This window comes from Gekko japonicus, unplaced genomic scaffold (assembly GCF_001447785.1).
Source record: "Gekko japonicus isolate JY-2015 unplaced genomic scaffold, Gekko_japonicus_V1.1 scaffold66, whole genome shotgun sequence".
Lineage (NCBI taxonomy): Eukaryota > Metazoa > Chordata > Lepidosauria > Squamata > Gekkonidae > Gekko > Gekko japonicus.
In genome coordinates, this window is record NW_015163605.1 from 1,165,542 (window position 1) to 1,179,740 (window position 14,199).

The 14,199-nt window shown below is 47.6% G+C and overlaps 1 protein-coding gene across 1 annotated transcript in view; it reads left to right on the plus strand.

Moving 5' to 3' along the window:
- The window catches only part of SLC25A12 (solute carrier family 25 (aspartate/glutamate carrier), member 12), a 100,107-nt gene that overhangs the window by 66,867 nt on the left and 19,041 nt on the right, over positions 1–14,199 (plus strand). The window contains exons 10-13 of the mRNA XM_015407260.1: positions 1,883–1,985; positions 2,037–2,195; positions 7,963–8,015; positions 8,247–8,327. Coding sequence (XP_015262746.1) covers positions 1,883–1,985; positions 2,037–2,195; positions 7,963–8,015; positions 8,247–8,327 — 396 coding nt within the window. The remainder of the gene's footprint in view (positions 1–1,882; positions 1,986–2,036; positions 2,196–7,962; positions 8,016–8,246; positions 8,328–14,199) is intronic.

Here is a 14,199-nt window from a genome sequence, read left to right on the forward strand (position 1 = left end):
TATATTCGACTGATACCAAGAAAAAACTTGAAGTGAAAGAAGGGATGGGGGGGCGGACATGAGATCTTTGCCTTTTAAAATACATATTTGTCAGGTACTGTTCAGTTACTATTTTGCTCCTCAAACAGGATGTAGCAACACATCTGTTTGTGCCGCAATCTCTCTCACTTTCCCTCTGGAGTGTTATAACTTAACGCAAGCCGTTGACTTTTGAGTTAAATCATTCTTAACTAAGCTTTCAATCTGCTTGAGTTTCCAGAGAACTGTCTCTCCCCACCACCACCACCTATGTTCACTGAGGTTGGATGGTGTTCCCATTATCTCATGGCTGCTCCAAACATTTTGTGAATGGAACTGAATTTGAGCCAAGCTGCCAAAGCAGGGTTTCTGATCACAGGTGGGGGAAAAGGTGATATAACACACAGAGTTCTGCCATTCTGACCTTTGGGAACAGTAAGTGGCACCATAACTGATCTGTGCCAGCGCAGCAAAATAATATCTCTCCTGAAAAGGTGTGAAGTCATAATTTAAAAAGCCATTGTGAATCCTCAGTCCCTTCATGACTGGATAACTCTCACTATCCCATGGCTTAGTAGCAAAGTAGGGGTGTGCATTCGGCAATAGCCAAACCAAAAAAAACCCTGAAAGATACCTTCTTGGTATTTTTCGGGTACTACATAAGCCGAACTGAACCTGAAAAAGCCGATATTATCCAGCTTTTTTTCAGGTTCATTTTGCTATACCAAAAACAAGGTCTCATTTAAACCTAACAGGCTGAGCCGCCAGTCAGCTGTTGGGCTTAAATGCCTTCCTTTCCCTCCCCAGGATCAGGGAGGGAAAGAAAGGCATTTTAAACATGCCTGAGTTCCCTGCCTAATCTTTTCCAGGTGCCCTGGAAGATCAGGCAGGGAACTCAGGCATGTTTGCATGCCTGTCCTTTGCTTCCCCAGCGAGCCTGCTATGGTGGGTTCGCTGGCGAAGGAAAGGACAGGCATGTAGACATGCCCCCTTCCTTCCCTGAGCCTTTCCGCTTTTGTGGAGAAACTCAGGGAAGTGGGGGGGGGCATGTTTAAATGCCTTTCTTTCCCTTCCCCAGATTGGCTCCCTGGGCTCCCTGCCTGCCCTTCTCCAGCCACCCCCTGTCAGCTAGAGAAGGGAAGTCAGAGAGGGAAGACTTTCCCTGGTCAATTTCACTCACAGTGACTGGCAGGGAGTGAAATTGACATGGAAATCTGTAGGGGCTACCAGAAGGAAAGAAGGCATTTTAACATGCCTCCTTTCCCTCTGGTGGTGTATATCGGACCCGAATATATTAGGGAATACCGAAAATTTTCCCAATCCCAATACTTTACCGGTATTGGACTGGGGAAATTCATCATTTACCAATATTTTTGGGTCTGATATATCCAAAGCCGAAAAATACCGGCATTTTTTTTTTTTGCGCACCCCTATAGCAGAGCATCTGCTTAGCATACAGAAGGTCTCCAGTTTAGTCCCTGGCCCCTCCACTTAAAAGCACTGGGCAGTAGGTGATGTGAAAGGAACCTTGGAGAGCCACTGCCAGTGAGAATAGGCAATACTGGCCTTGGTAGACCCATAGTCTGACTGGGTATAAGAAAATAGATCAAGATGGGTAGCCATGTTAGGTTGTCTGTAGCAGTAGAGAAGAGCAAGAGTCCAGTAGCAACTGAAAGACTAACAAAATATGTGGCAGGGGATGAGCTTTCATGAGTCACTGCTCACTTCTTCGGATAAGCTCATGCCCTGAGTATAAGGAAGATTCCCACATTCCCACTCTCAGGATTTGAGGTAAAGCTGTCCTGGGCTTGATCAGTATCTTTTTACAATTTCTTTTGCCCCAGATAAAAATTCCACTCACCAGATTGCCTTCCTGTTCCTGGTCTTCATAGGGCACCTTGTGTATGTAGAAGTTGGCATTGCGTCTGCAGAAAGAGTTCGCATCGTCCACAATGGCATATTTCCATGTGCGTGCACGACAAAGTGTAACATAAAGTCTGAATATGTTTTGTTTACAGCCGTAGGAGCTACCGCTGTGTACCCCATTGATCTGGTGAAGACCCGTATGCAGAACCAACGCACCTCTGGGTCAGTTGTCGGAGAGCTGATGTACAAAAACAGCTTTGATTGTTTTAAGAAAGTGCTGCGCTATGAAGGCTTTTTTGGGCTTTACAGAGGTAGGTGAAATGAAACCACATGTCAAATAAATTCAGCAGGCAATTTTTTCCCCCAAATGGGAAAACTAACATTAGGGTCCTAAGCGCCTGTGCCCTTTTCCAAAGGACTACTTGTGCAGTTGGCTTTCCCCACTGTAATGAGAGGGGAAGCCATTGGCATTAGGAGGTCTGTGTGCACATTTGAGCTCCTAGTTCAAAGCATGTAGTTTCATTGGAGTTGGATGTAGAATTAAACCCCACCCGTTTCCTGCCATGGAATAATTACAGTCTATGGCTGCCAACTTCCAGGTGGCACCTGGAGATCTCCCACTTTTACAGCAGACCTCCAGACAACCATTATACTCTGGCGTTATACCTTGCCGAGGTCCCTCCTCTCCCCAAACCCCGCCCTCTCCAGGCTCCACTACTAAAATCTCCAGGTGTTTCCCTACCCAGAGGTGGCAACCCTATTACAATCACATATACGCACAGTTTCCCAATTGCCAGCTATTGGGAACTGGAAGAGCTGTCTTCAGCTGTGTTGTGTTTGAGAAGGCACCATCTCCTTTTGCACTATGTGTTTCACTTAATTTGCATGTTTCCCAAAGGCTCATGTCTCCTTAAACTTTGATTGTTTTAAGAAAGTTTTGCACTATGTGTTTCACTTAATTTCCATGTTTCCCAAAGGCTCATGGGAATGCTTTGGAAAGACTCACCATGACCTAGGTGGGATACAGCAGGACTGGGCTAACAGAAAAGGGGATTGTTAGAAATGTATTGAAGGTACCACTCTTGAGTGTCCTTCTGAGCTTTCTTGCCCTGTGGAAGGGAACTCAAAAGGCATTTAAATGCCCTCTGAGCTGTCTTTTCCCAGGTCCCATGATGCCCCCCCCATCCCACAGTGGGAGGGAGAGGGAAGCCCGAGGACAAGCCGTGGCAACAGGCAGCGGGTCTCTCCTCAAACTCCCCACTGTGCTGCAGGCGTGCACCTCCCTCCTCCACCAGCAAAACCTCTTGCACCAGCGGGCCCTCAAACTCCCCACTGTAGCTGCAGGCGTGCGCCTCCCTCCTCCACCAGCAAAACCTCTTGCACCAGCGGGAGCATTGCTGACGAATTGCTGTCCCTACATGCCAGGTAGCTTTTTATTCTAAAGGCTGACTCTCTGCCCTGCCTTCACGGAAGCAATAGGGGCTGCTGTGGAAAGCAGAAGACAGGGAAGCATCTGTTCCTGTAGGCATCTTGTTCTCTGTGGGCAGCATGAGTAGCCCAGCTTAGCCTGAGCTGATCAGAACTTGGAAGCTAAGCAGGGTCAGCCCTGGTCAGTACTTGGATGGGAGACTGCCAAGGAAGTCCAGGGACGCTGTGTGGAGTAAGGCAATGGCAAACCATCTCTGCTTATTTCTTGCCTGGATCGCTCCGTGGATGGGTGGGGGTCCCCATGAGTTGGTTGCAACTCAGCAGCACTTTCTTTTTCTTCTTGTATTTCCTGTGTTGGTTTAAAGTATTGAAACGCCAGCTTTAAGGCTGCATGAAACTCAGGTTTTGCTGTCTGTGCGCACGCAAGCTCTGAGTATTCAACTGCGTTAATGGCTGTGGGAGGTGGCCCTCCAGGTGTGCTCGTCTATTAGTTCTTTTAACTTGGAGGCACTACTGTGCTTAAATTTTCTTCTAGCCGTGGATCAGAGGCTCGGGCTGGGTGAGCAGCATTGCTCTTTGTTGTTGTCAGCCACCCTTTGTATTTTAATCACTACCTTTCCCCAGCATAATAAGTCTGTTAAGCCTCCGACAAAAAAAGACTACGTTGAAAGAAACTAATCGATGGAGTACATTAGCTGCTGATCTTTTGTGTGTGTGTGTGTGTGTGCGTGTGCGCAGATGTATGCTTGCTTTGGGTTTTATAAGAGGGTGAATTTGAGCGTGGAAGGTAAATCCCGCCTTGCTTTTAAGGTATGTTGTCCTGTCTTTTCGGAGAGCGGCAATGGCTCCATTGCATAAGACCTGTCTCCTTTGGGCAATCAGCTAACAGACTGGTTGACAGATTAACTTCATCGCTATTAAAACCATGGGGCTGGCGGGGGGGGGGGTATGAATGGGGAATGAATCAGCACTTTGTAACAGTTCTGTAAGCTTTTGTGGAAATTTCAGGGCTTGGGGAAGGGACAGGTGACCCCTGCAGGTAATGTGTCACGGCTGGGAACAGCGGGATCAAAAATGGTAGAGTTTTGTGTCGGAAAAAGCCGAGCAGGTTAAGGCTGCCCTCTACTGATCCTTGTTGAAATCAAGTCTGCCGCCAGAAAGGTTTCTATAAATTACTGTACCGGTCACCAAGTCCAGGCTGCTGTCAGAATATGGAATGTTGTCCAAGCAAAGATCTAAAACACCCCTGAGTATACAGCTGGGAATGACAGACAGGTAGTCGAGGCCTAATACAGACCAACTGATTGCATCTGTCTGCTTACAGAGGCGCATTATCCTGTTGATTCATACGGCTTTAAAGACAAAAACAGGAGCGGCTTCAGGTTTTCAGTGCTGGGGGAAAGGAAGGGCCGGTATCTAATGTTACCTGTTTCTTGGCTTCTCCAGAACATCTGACATGGAGAACGTCTGCGTCTTCTGCTCTGCTCTCCTTCATAGTGAAATGTAAACCGGGGCGGGGGGGGGGGGAGCCTGGCAATCTTAACTGCAGAGGATATAAGGAAATTCCACTTTTGAAGGTGCACCAGAAAGAGGAGGGGCCAGGCTCTTGTGCGACTTCTTCGCTCTGCATTTCTGAAATCCTGACGCCTGTTAAATAGAGGCAAGGACAAGGAAATAGGGAAACAACACTCCACATGGGAGTGAATGTGGTCTCAGTTTTAACTGGTGAAGCTAATAGGACTCTTTTTTCCTGCTCACGAGATATCCCCTTTCCTGAATTTTCCCCTTTAAGGTTAAAAGAACCCCAATTCTCTAGGCGATCTACTTACAGGGGTAGGAGGAACATCACATTTTTAATCCCACCTTTCCACCAATAAGCTTAGGGCTGCATGCATACCTCTTCTGTCCTCCATTTTGTCCTCACATCAACCTTGTGAGGTGGGTTAGGCTGGCCCCAATTCACCTAGCAGGCTTCATAGTCGATCGGGGAGGGAAGAGAGCAAGCCATAGTTGTTGGTTTGGGTGTAATGGTGAACTGTGGCTTGCCTTGAAAGAAGAAGGCGTTTGTTTATTATGTCACTGTGTGTGAGGGGAGGTGGACAGGAGTCTGGTACATGTGGGCATGAGTAGCCCCACAGCCCCTTTCTTCTTCACTAGCTGAACTGTGCCTGGCTGTCTTTAAGCAGGCACCATTGTAGTTTATCCTGGCTGCCTCTCACTGAACTTTTCAAAAAGTTTAGAGACCTTGTATTGCAATTTCGAATTCCCATGCTTACTCTTCTGTCTCCATTAAAATAGCTCAAGCGTAGGCCAGTGATACTCGTGGAAGGGATTCCCTCTCCCCACTTTCTCAACCGGCCTGCGCCCAGAGTGACACACGAGCCTGTGTCTCCACCGCCAGTGGGCCTGGCACAACTCCTAGGCTGCACCGCCAGTGGCAGCATGCCCAGTGCAGCTCCTGGGCTGCACCAGTGGCAGAGGTATGACCAAAGTAATTGCCACTGGGCCCAGCACAGAGCCCTGGACTGTGCAGCCACCGGTGGACCCACTATGGAGCCCCGGGCTGCACAGCTGCTGCTGCTGGACCCAGCACTGCCCCCTGGCGCCACTACTGGTTGTAAGTGCAGTGCAGAGAACGCTATTTTACTTTGGGGGAGATTTAAATCCCCTGTGTATTTTATGAAATTTTCAGATTTTTCTGCAAACCTGGATAGTCCCCCAAGTTTTCTGAAAAATCCGTTTGGCCTCGATCCGCAGCTTTAAGTATCTGCAGATGGGGGCCACACGTCGCTAATAGTATATAGATAAGTTACGACGTGGACAACTGCATAGATTTTAGAATTGGTGGACAGTCCACAGAATATTTGTGTGTCGCTTTGGAAAAGCATTGTCTTTGATGTATGGATTGGGTAACCCAGAAAGTGGCGTTGCTGCGCTATCTGTAGAACGATGGTTGCAGTCAGACCTTGCAGTCAGACCTTTCCTTACCAGACGTAACGTGAAGTCTTGAAATGCTTGGATGTAAGGTAGTGCTGGGAACACTTCATGTTACTGCTGGCTCCATACAGGCGGGCAGCAGGGGAAATGCTCCTTTTGGGAACAGAGGTGTAAAGCAGTGGTCGAGACTCTCAGCAGCCCTGTACCCAGAAAAGTTTTGTTAGGGGTGCACCAAGGTGCCACGTGGGGAGGATGGGGTTGGGTGAGGGGAGGGGCAGGACAGGGCCGGCCAGAGCCATGGACCCGCCCAGCACCTGCCTTGGTGCATCTCGTGTGTTAGATAAAACTCCTCCACGCACCTCACAGAAACAGTCAGCCCCTAAATTTCTTGCTGAAGAATTAAGAAAAATAAACCCTTTTTAAAAGTTTGTGCACACAGCACAGCTGCTGTGTAGGGGTGGGAGGTTGTGTTGCTCAGCAAGTAGGGAGGGCAGAGACTTTAGCCAACTGGTACTTGTTAGGGTCTTGCTAAGGCAATTAACAACTGCATGGTAAATGGCACACTTCCCAGTGGCAGCAGGGTTTCCACTTTGCATGCTGGGAGCACATCCAGATGTTTGGCTTGCCAAACCAAAGAGGTCCCTCAACTGCCAGATTCGGTGCGGAAGGCCCCACGTCGCCTCTGAGGCCTGTCTCGTGCCATGCCTGTTCTCCTCGCCAGCCAACCTCAAAAGGCCGGGGGTGTGGAAGCACCTTGGCCTGTTTTGCACCGTCCTCTTCCTCAGGGGGCACTGTAAAGGCAGGCTGGTGCTTGGACCGTCCGGTGACTGCAAGTTGGAGGTGGGCGGTGCGTATAGAGTGAAACGGGGGTGGCGGTGGCCAGAGCTTGCCCTGTAAGGCTCCCAGCAATGGCTATGGCTGCTCCTTTCAACTCCGGCTTTGCGCTCGCCCCACCACTTGAGAGGCATCAAGGGAGCCGCCGCCAGGAGGATGTGGAGGCAACAGCAGAGGTTGCTGCTCCTGCTGCCACCCTTGTCACCGTGGTGCAGGTGCTGCTGCGCACTGGATAACTGTGTGTTCCTTGCTCTGTTGCTGGTGGTGGTGCCACTGCCCGGGATGCTGCCTGCGCACCTTTAACATAGGCACTTCAGAGGGGGGAGGGACTGCTGTTTGGGGAGGGCGCCGGGCTGTTTGGCAGGGGTGGCAGGCATTGATGGGCATCCCCATGCATACAGATCTGACCATCATGATGATTGCTGATGCCTAGAGCTCCACCCCTTTTTTGCTTCTGTTTTGGAATGGTCTGCTGCTAGCATACATATATGGAAACAAGCCCCGCCTCCTTGACTGTCTTGGCATCCATGCTGAGGAGAGGGTTCTTTCATGGTTCTGACTCTTGGGTTATTCTTCACTGCAGTACACCACCAGGTGCCTGGCCTGTGTTTCTGGTCTCTGGCTCTGTTGGTCTGCTGGCCATGGCCCCAGCCTTGGCACCAGTTAAGCCATAATTCTGGCTCCTCCTCTTCCTGTCACGTGACTCTGATGTAACTTGATTTCCTATCACATACTTTCTGGTCAGGGGGAACCCATGCTATTGGGTCCTGGGATCTAGAAAGGTTGAAGACCGCTTTTTTTAAAGATCAAACTAGAGTGTGTACTAATTTTTTTTCATACTAATTGTGATAAATCTACTCTCTTGTTGTTTTTACACAGGTTTACTTCCACAGCTTATTGGTGTTGCTCCCGAAAAAGCTATTAAGCTTACAGTAAGTATACCCTTCTGAAAAAATAATTGAAATAACTTGTCGCCTGTCATTGCTCTTTTGAAAAATTTACGTTCACGAAATGTGTGTTTCTCAGGTCAGGATTTCTCAGGTTTCTTAGCCAAGCTCTGTTTTTTGTTTTGTTTATAGACGTTCTGAACATGTTGCTAAAAGTTTGTGTGGGAGGGAAAAATGGGAAGTGCCAGGAGGGTATTAATTATGTTTTTATATTAGGTTAATGACTTTGTCAGAGACAAGTTCACACATAGAGATGGCTCAATTCCATTGTTTGCAGAGATCTTGGCTGGAAGCTGCGTAAGTACTGAGATGTCAGTCCCAACATCAGATGCTGACTGTACGCTTACTTTAACTGATTGCTACTAATACCTTGCCACCGTGATACAAATTGCTCACCAGCACTTTATGATGATGGATTTTATATTCATATTTATAATTGCCTTGTTTTATCTGTGTTTTAAACTTTGTTTCAAAATTCTTATGTAAGCCGCCCCAAGCCTGCTTTGGCATGGAGGGCAAGGCATAAATCAAATAAATAAATACCATCCTCGTGGAAAGCAAAGCGCTCTTCAATGCATGTCTGTATTGGAGCGACAGTCCGAATACAGCAATTTGTAGCTGTGTCACATGAAGGTCTGCCACAACTTCAAGATGAGGGTGCTACTCATCCCATTCTGTTTACACACTGGGGTTTTTTGGGGGGGGCTTGCGGTTGGCTGCTACTCAGACGTGGCTACGGTAAAGCAGATCATACCTTTGCATTGCCAGTGTCTGCTGTTAGAAACAGGGATTGGCAAAAACCTAACAATTCTGGTTTGCTTTGGGGTGGTTCCCGAACTGAACCCCGAACCGAGCCAAAAATGCCGGAACCGAACCAACCAATTTGGGTCACTCTTTCTCCTGGCTGCGGCAAACCACAGCTGGGAGGGGGGATCGCCCAGGAAGGGTTAAATGGCTGGCAGCCATTTCAGCAATGTGTTTCATTTCCCCCTGCTTTCAAGATGAGCACCATTCCCTAGAGTCAGATTTGACTAGCTTTCGAGCAAGGGAAACCTTTACCTTTAGTGGTGAGGGAGAAACATGCATTTGAGCCTTCAGTGAATAGCCTTGCTGCCTCCAGATTCTGGAAGAGTTTCTTTACCTTTAAGACTTGGACCAAAGAGTCTGTTGGGTATGGCTTCTTGCATCACAGCAGCCAAGTGATGGGCCAGATTATGCGTGGCAGACCCCTCTTAAAGGGATAGGAGCCCACTGGGGGCCTGGGCCCAAGAACCCTCACCCCTTCCCGTCGAGAAGGACTGGACTCCAGTCTCTTTAGCCTTGCCACAAGACATTAGGCCAGAAGGCCGTTGACCTCTGCCGTGTCTGCAAATCGAGAGGCAGCTCTGGAGCTGTGCCACTTTAGCTTTGTCTGATTAAGAGTGGCAGGGCTGTAGATGCCGGAGTCTCTTCCTGTCAGGGCAAGACTGTACATCTGGGAAGATAGTAAGTGATGTCTTTTGAACAAGTAAGCAAGTTCTGTCCACATCTCAAAGAAAACCTAATCTTGTTCTTCAAGGTCCATTAGAAACAGCTGTGGGTATATATAAGAAACCCTTCAGCTCTCAAAATCAATGCAACTTAAAAAGTCTAACACATCTGGTGACTTTTTTTCCCCTTGCGTGCTGAAGACTGCCAGGAACCGTCGTGGCTTTGCGAGGAAGTCTGTGCAGCCTTAAACAGTATCATTCTTTATGAAAATGTATGCACATTTCAATTAGACTGGGTACCCTTTTTAAAAAAAAAAAATTGCTTGAGGATGTTTTCAGGTATGCATTCATTAGGACATTTCCTCCCCTGCTGTGAAAAGTGTTCAGGCAAGAACGTTTGTAATTTCTGTTTGGTAATGAAATCTAAATAATCAATGTTGTAATATCATTTTGTACCAAAATATATTCCATGTGCCGCAAAGCCCAGCATTAAACACTAACCCAGTTTTTTAAAGGAGTTTTAGACCCAAAAGTCGCCATTGTCACACTGAGAATTGTTGGGTTACAGACCAAGGAGTCTAGGCCTTTCCTGATGTGGAATCTGGCTTTTTCCCCTTGTTCCTGAGCACACAGGATTGAAGGAACGTACGGGCCACAAATAGCCTTCCTCAGTAGTCAGGCCAGACCATCCCCAGCCCGTTTGCACACCGAGTAAAGGGAATGGGGACATGGCCAGGAAGGAGCCAACCCCCCAGGCTGAAGGAATTGGCCTCCTGGCGTTCAGTTACCTGTTACCCCTTCTGAACTACTTGCTGTGTTCACAGTCATAGTAGCAAAGGGGCGATAAGATAAGGTTTCTGGTTAAATATACCTATTTTGTTAAATGGGAAATGCCAAGCCATGAATTCACTTCTTGTTACTTATACCTAGCTGTTCCAAGTGGCCAGCACTGTGGTTTGAATTAAATGCCTCTATCATTTATTTATTTTTAAGTTTCCTTTTATAGCTTTTCAACATTGGGACCTAAAAGTCGAATGAGTTTAAAGTACAGTGATGTGAGAAAAATTCCAAAAGCAGCCATTATGTATCTTATCTTTTTTAAAAACTAGGGCCAATCTAGTTTTTTAAGTTGGGCCAAAATATGATCAGACGCTGAGCAAGTTTTTGAGTCTCCAGAACTCTTCACCAGGCAGGATTGTTCAGCACAATCTTTTGTGTGAAAGAGTTGGTGTAAAGAGTTAATCCTGTGCTATGGATGTAGAAATGCAGGTGCAATAAAAAAGTTCTTTCTTTCTTTCTTTCTTTCTTTCTTTCTTTCTTTCTTTCTTTCTTTCTTTCTTTCTTTCTTTCTTTCTTTCTTTCTTTCTTTCTTTCTTGTTTTAAAAGAGCTTTTCTTGCCATCACTTATGTTGTAGGGGCAAAGTTTTGGTCCAGGATGTATCTGTTCCAAGCAAGAGGAAGCAGAACAGGGGCTGGTAGTAGGTGCTCTCCCCCCCCCCCCATCGTTGGCCTCTGCCTCACGGGTGGAATTGGAAAGGGCAAGAGGTTTCCTGTTGCGGGGTCATCGGTGCATTTCCTCCAGCCTCTGGCATGTCAAGAGGTGTTTGCTGTGGGATCTCCGACCGCATCTCTTCTCTCATAACCTTTGCTGTCGGCTTGAGTTTTTTTATATTTGTTCCTCATGGAGACTTTATTTTATGTGACACTAAGGTTAAACAGGGAGCCTGAATAGTTCATACTCCTGATCTTGTATGAATAACCTCCATTCAGAATCAAATTTGTCATGTGTTGCTGTAAAGTTGTCCGTCATAATTTAGGAAGGGGTTCTGCCACGTACAACAAATAGGTGAGTTTTTTTTAAAAATTGGGTACACTGTTGCACAGGCTTTTTAAATAGAGCTGTTGCGCATTTATATGGCTCTTGCCCCCTCTTGCCCCCTCCCCATAAAAACTAGTATCATTTCCCTTTCTGTTGCCGATGTTTGAACGTTGTTCCAAAAAATTGGGTACACTGTTGCACGGGCTTTTTAAATGGAGCTGTTGCGCATTTATATGGCTGCCCCTGCTCTTGCCCCCTCCCCATAAAAAACTAGTATCATTTCCTTTTCTGTTGCCGATGTTTGAACGTTGTTCCCCAAAATCTGTCTCCCTTGGCCCCCTTGAATATTTTTCCATCTCTAACACAGTGCTACTACTGCTGCTGTTGGTACAAAGTGTGCATTCATGGGGTGCCACTGTTGTGTTGGCATGTCGAGCCTTATGCTCATTAGATCAGCATTTACTGGTGATCCCTGGCCCAAAAGACGTCCATCGGGCCTCAACCACGGCCAGGGCCTTTTCCGCCCTGGCCCCAACCTGGTGGAATGAGCTCCCACTAGAGATCAGGGCCTTGCAGGACCTTTTAGAGTTCTGCAGGGCCTGTAAGACGGAACTCTTCCACCAGGCTTTTGGGTGAGGCAGCAGACATCAAATATCGTCTGCCCCCACCCTGTTACCATCCTGCTACCTCTCTTTTACCATCTGTACCATCGATCATGGTCTTCAATTTTCGATGACACAGAATGATAGCTGCCTTGGTTTACCCAAGGTACTTAGGGCAGGATAGAAATCGAGCCAAATAAATAACTAAATGTTGTGGAACCCAAGAGCATCATGGGAAATCCCCAAAGAGCTTACAAGGCCGCCTGAATAAAAATATTTTGGATGGAAGGGCATGAAATCATTTTGGTGTAGCCAGTTTGGTGTAGTGGTTAAGTGTGTGGACTCTAAGAACGGGGTTTGATTCCTCACTCCTCCACTCACAGCTGCTGGATGACCTTGGACAAGCCATAGTTCTGTCAGAGGTGTTCCTGAAAAGAGCAGTTTCTGTCAGAGCACTCTCAGCCCCACCTACCTCACAAGGGTGTCTGTTGTGGAGAGGGGAAGGGAAAGGCGTTTGTAAGCCGCTCTGAGACTCCGAGTGAAGAGCGGGGTATAAATCCCGTCTCTTCTTCTTCTTCTTAAACCAACAAGATCTTCAAGAGATGTTTCATGACACACTGGCCCTGATCCTGCCAAGGAGACTTAGTCCATGCAGGCAGACCCATGTGTGGAGCTATTCTTACAGCCGGATTGCATCATCACAGTTTTGGTCACTGGATTGTAGTTTGAGTACACTGATCACCGGGGGGGGGGGGGCTGGGTAAATCCATATCCTCCTCAGTCATTTGGCTGGTACTTTTGGAATAGGTGGTTTTGTTCCCCCTGCGGGTGGCTCTGCCGCCACAGATCCTCACAGCATGCTGCTGGATGGAAGACGTATTTAGACAAGTGTATGTCCCAATGGGAGAGAAGTGCATTGGACGTTTGAGGAAAGACAGTGGCTCGGTGGGAGGGCATGTGCAGAGTCCCAGGTCCAGTCCCCGGCATCTCAGATAAGACCTCTAGCTGAGACCCTGCAGAATTGCCGCCAGTCAGATCAGAACATAATGGCCTTGATAGACTAACGGTGGGACTTGGTATAAGGCAACTTGTGTTTCCTCTGGCCAAACAAGCAAGCAGCTTTTCCATTCTGACAGGCTGGCTGTTTTAGTGAAGTGACTGACAGTAGTGATGAACCTTCAAAACCTGCCTAGCTGCATACTGACTTCCCTTTGCCCATGAAGATAGCTAGGACTAGATGAATCTTAGGACTGCATCTTTATTTCATTTTTACCTCACCCTTTTCCCAAGGAATTCAACCAACGTACACAATTCCCTTCTTTTTTATCCTTACCACAACTCTATGAAATAGCTTCCACTGAGAGTGGGAAGGAGAGACAGGGACTGGCCCAAGCTTCAGGGCAGAGATGGATTTGAGCTTGGGTTGTCGTAGTCCAGTGTTCTCACCACTGGCATAAGATACAAGCTACATTATGGCCGCATTCCAATGGCACGATTTGAGGAGGTGTGCAGACCTGGAAACAACCCACAGCATTTTGGGAACTCAGTTCCCCAGTACCTGGAGACCCAATGCAGATTTGAGTCTGTGGTACATATGGGAGTGGAGCTTATACCTTCCTTAACACTAAATTCCTGATCTTAAATGGGCCTTGGGGCGCTCTTTGTCCTGTTGGGAAAACGGACATGTGCTCCATTGATAAATATGGAGCCTCCAGCAGGCCAGATAGCACCCCTGTGAATCATTTCAGGTCAGGAAAATGGTGTGCATGCAGTAACGCTAAATATCAGATGGGGAATTCTCAGTTTACAAAGGGAGGCTGCAGCTAATCCTGCCACCCGTCACTCACCAGCTTATACCTGGGCCAATGAGGCTCTGCACAGCTGCTGAGGTAGTGGAACCTTATTCCTTCTCCTGTGAAACAGAAAGCCCATGCTGGTCTTCAAGGCTAACATGATTTATTGTGCTCAGAGTCTGTTGACAACACAGAGACAGTGTAACAGCTTGACAGCTTGTCACAGAGAACTCCTGGTGAGCACTTTCATGCTTTTCCCAGAGGGCACACACCCCAAAGAGCCCAGTCACCCTCCTGAGATTTTACTTCAGGATTCCGTTCATGCTGACACCAAACAGACACAAAATGTAGACATCTCACTTATATGTTGGCCAGCTTCTGAAGGGATCGCACAGGAGAGAGAGCTTTCCCTCTTGAGCCCTGTGCCAGATTATAGTTTTCCAGCCTTTGCTGGTCATTGGTTGGTGTTGCCCAGGAGATGGGCTG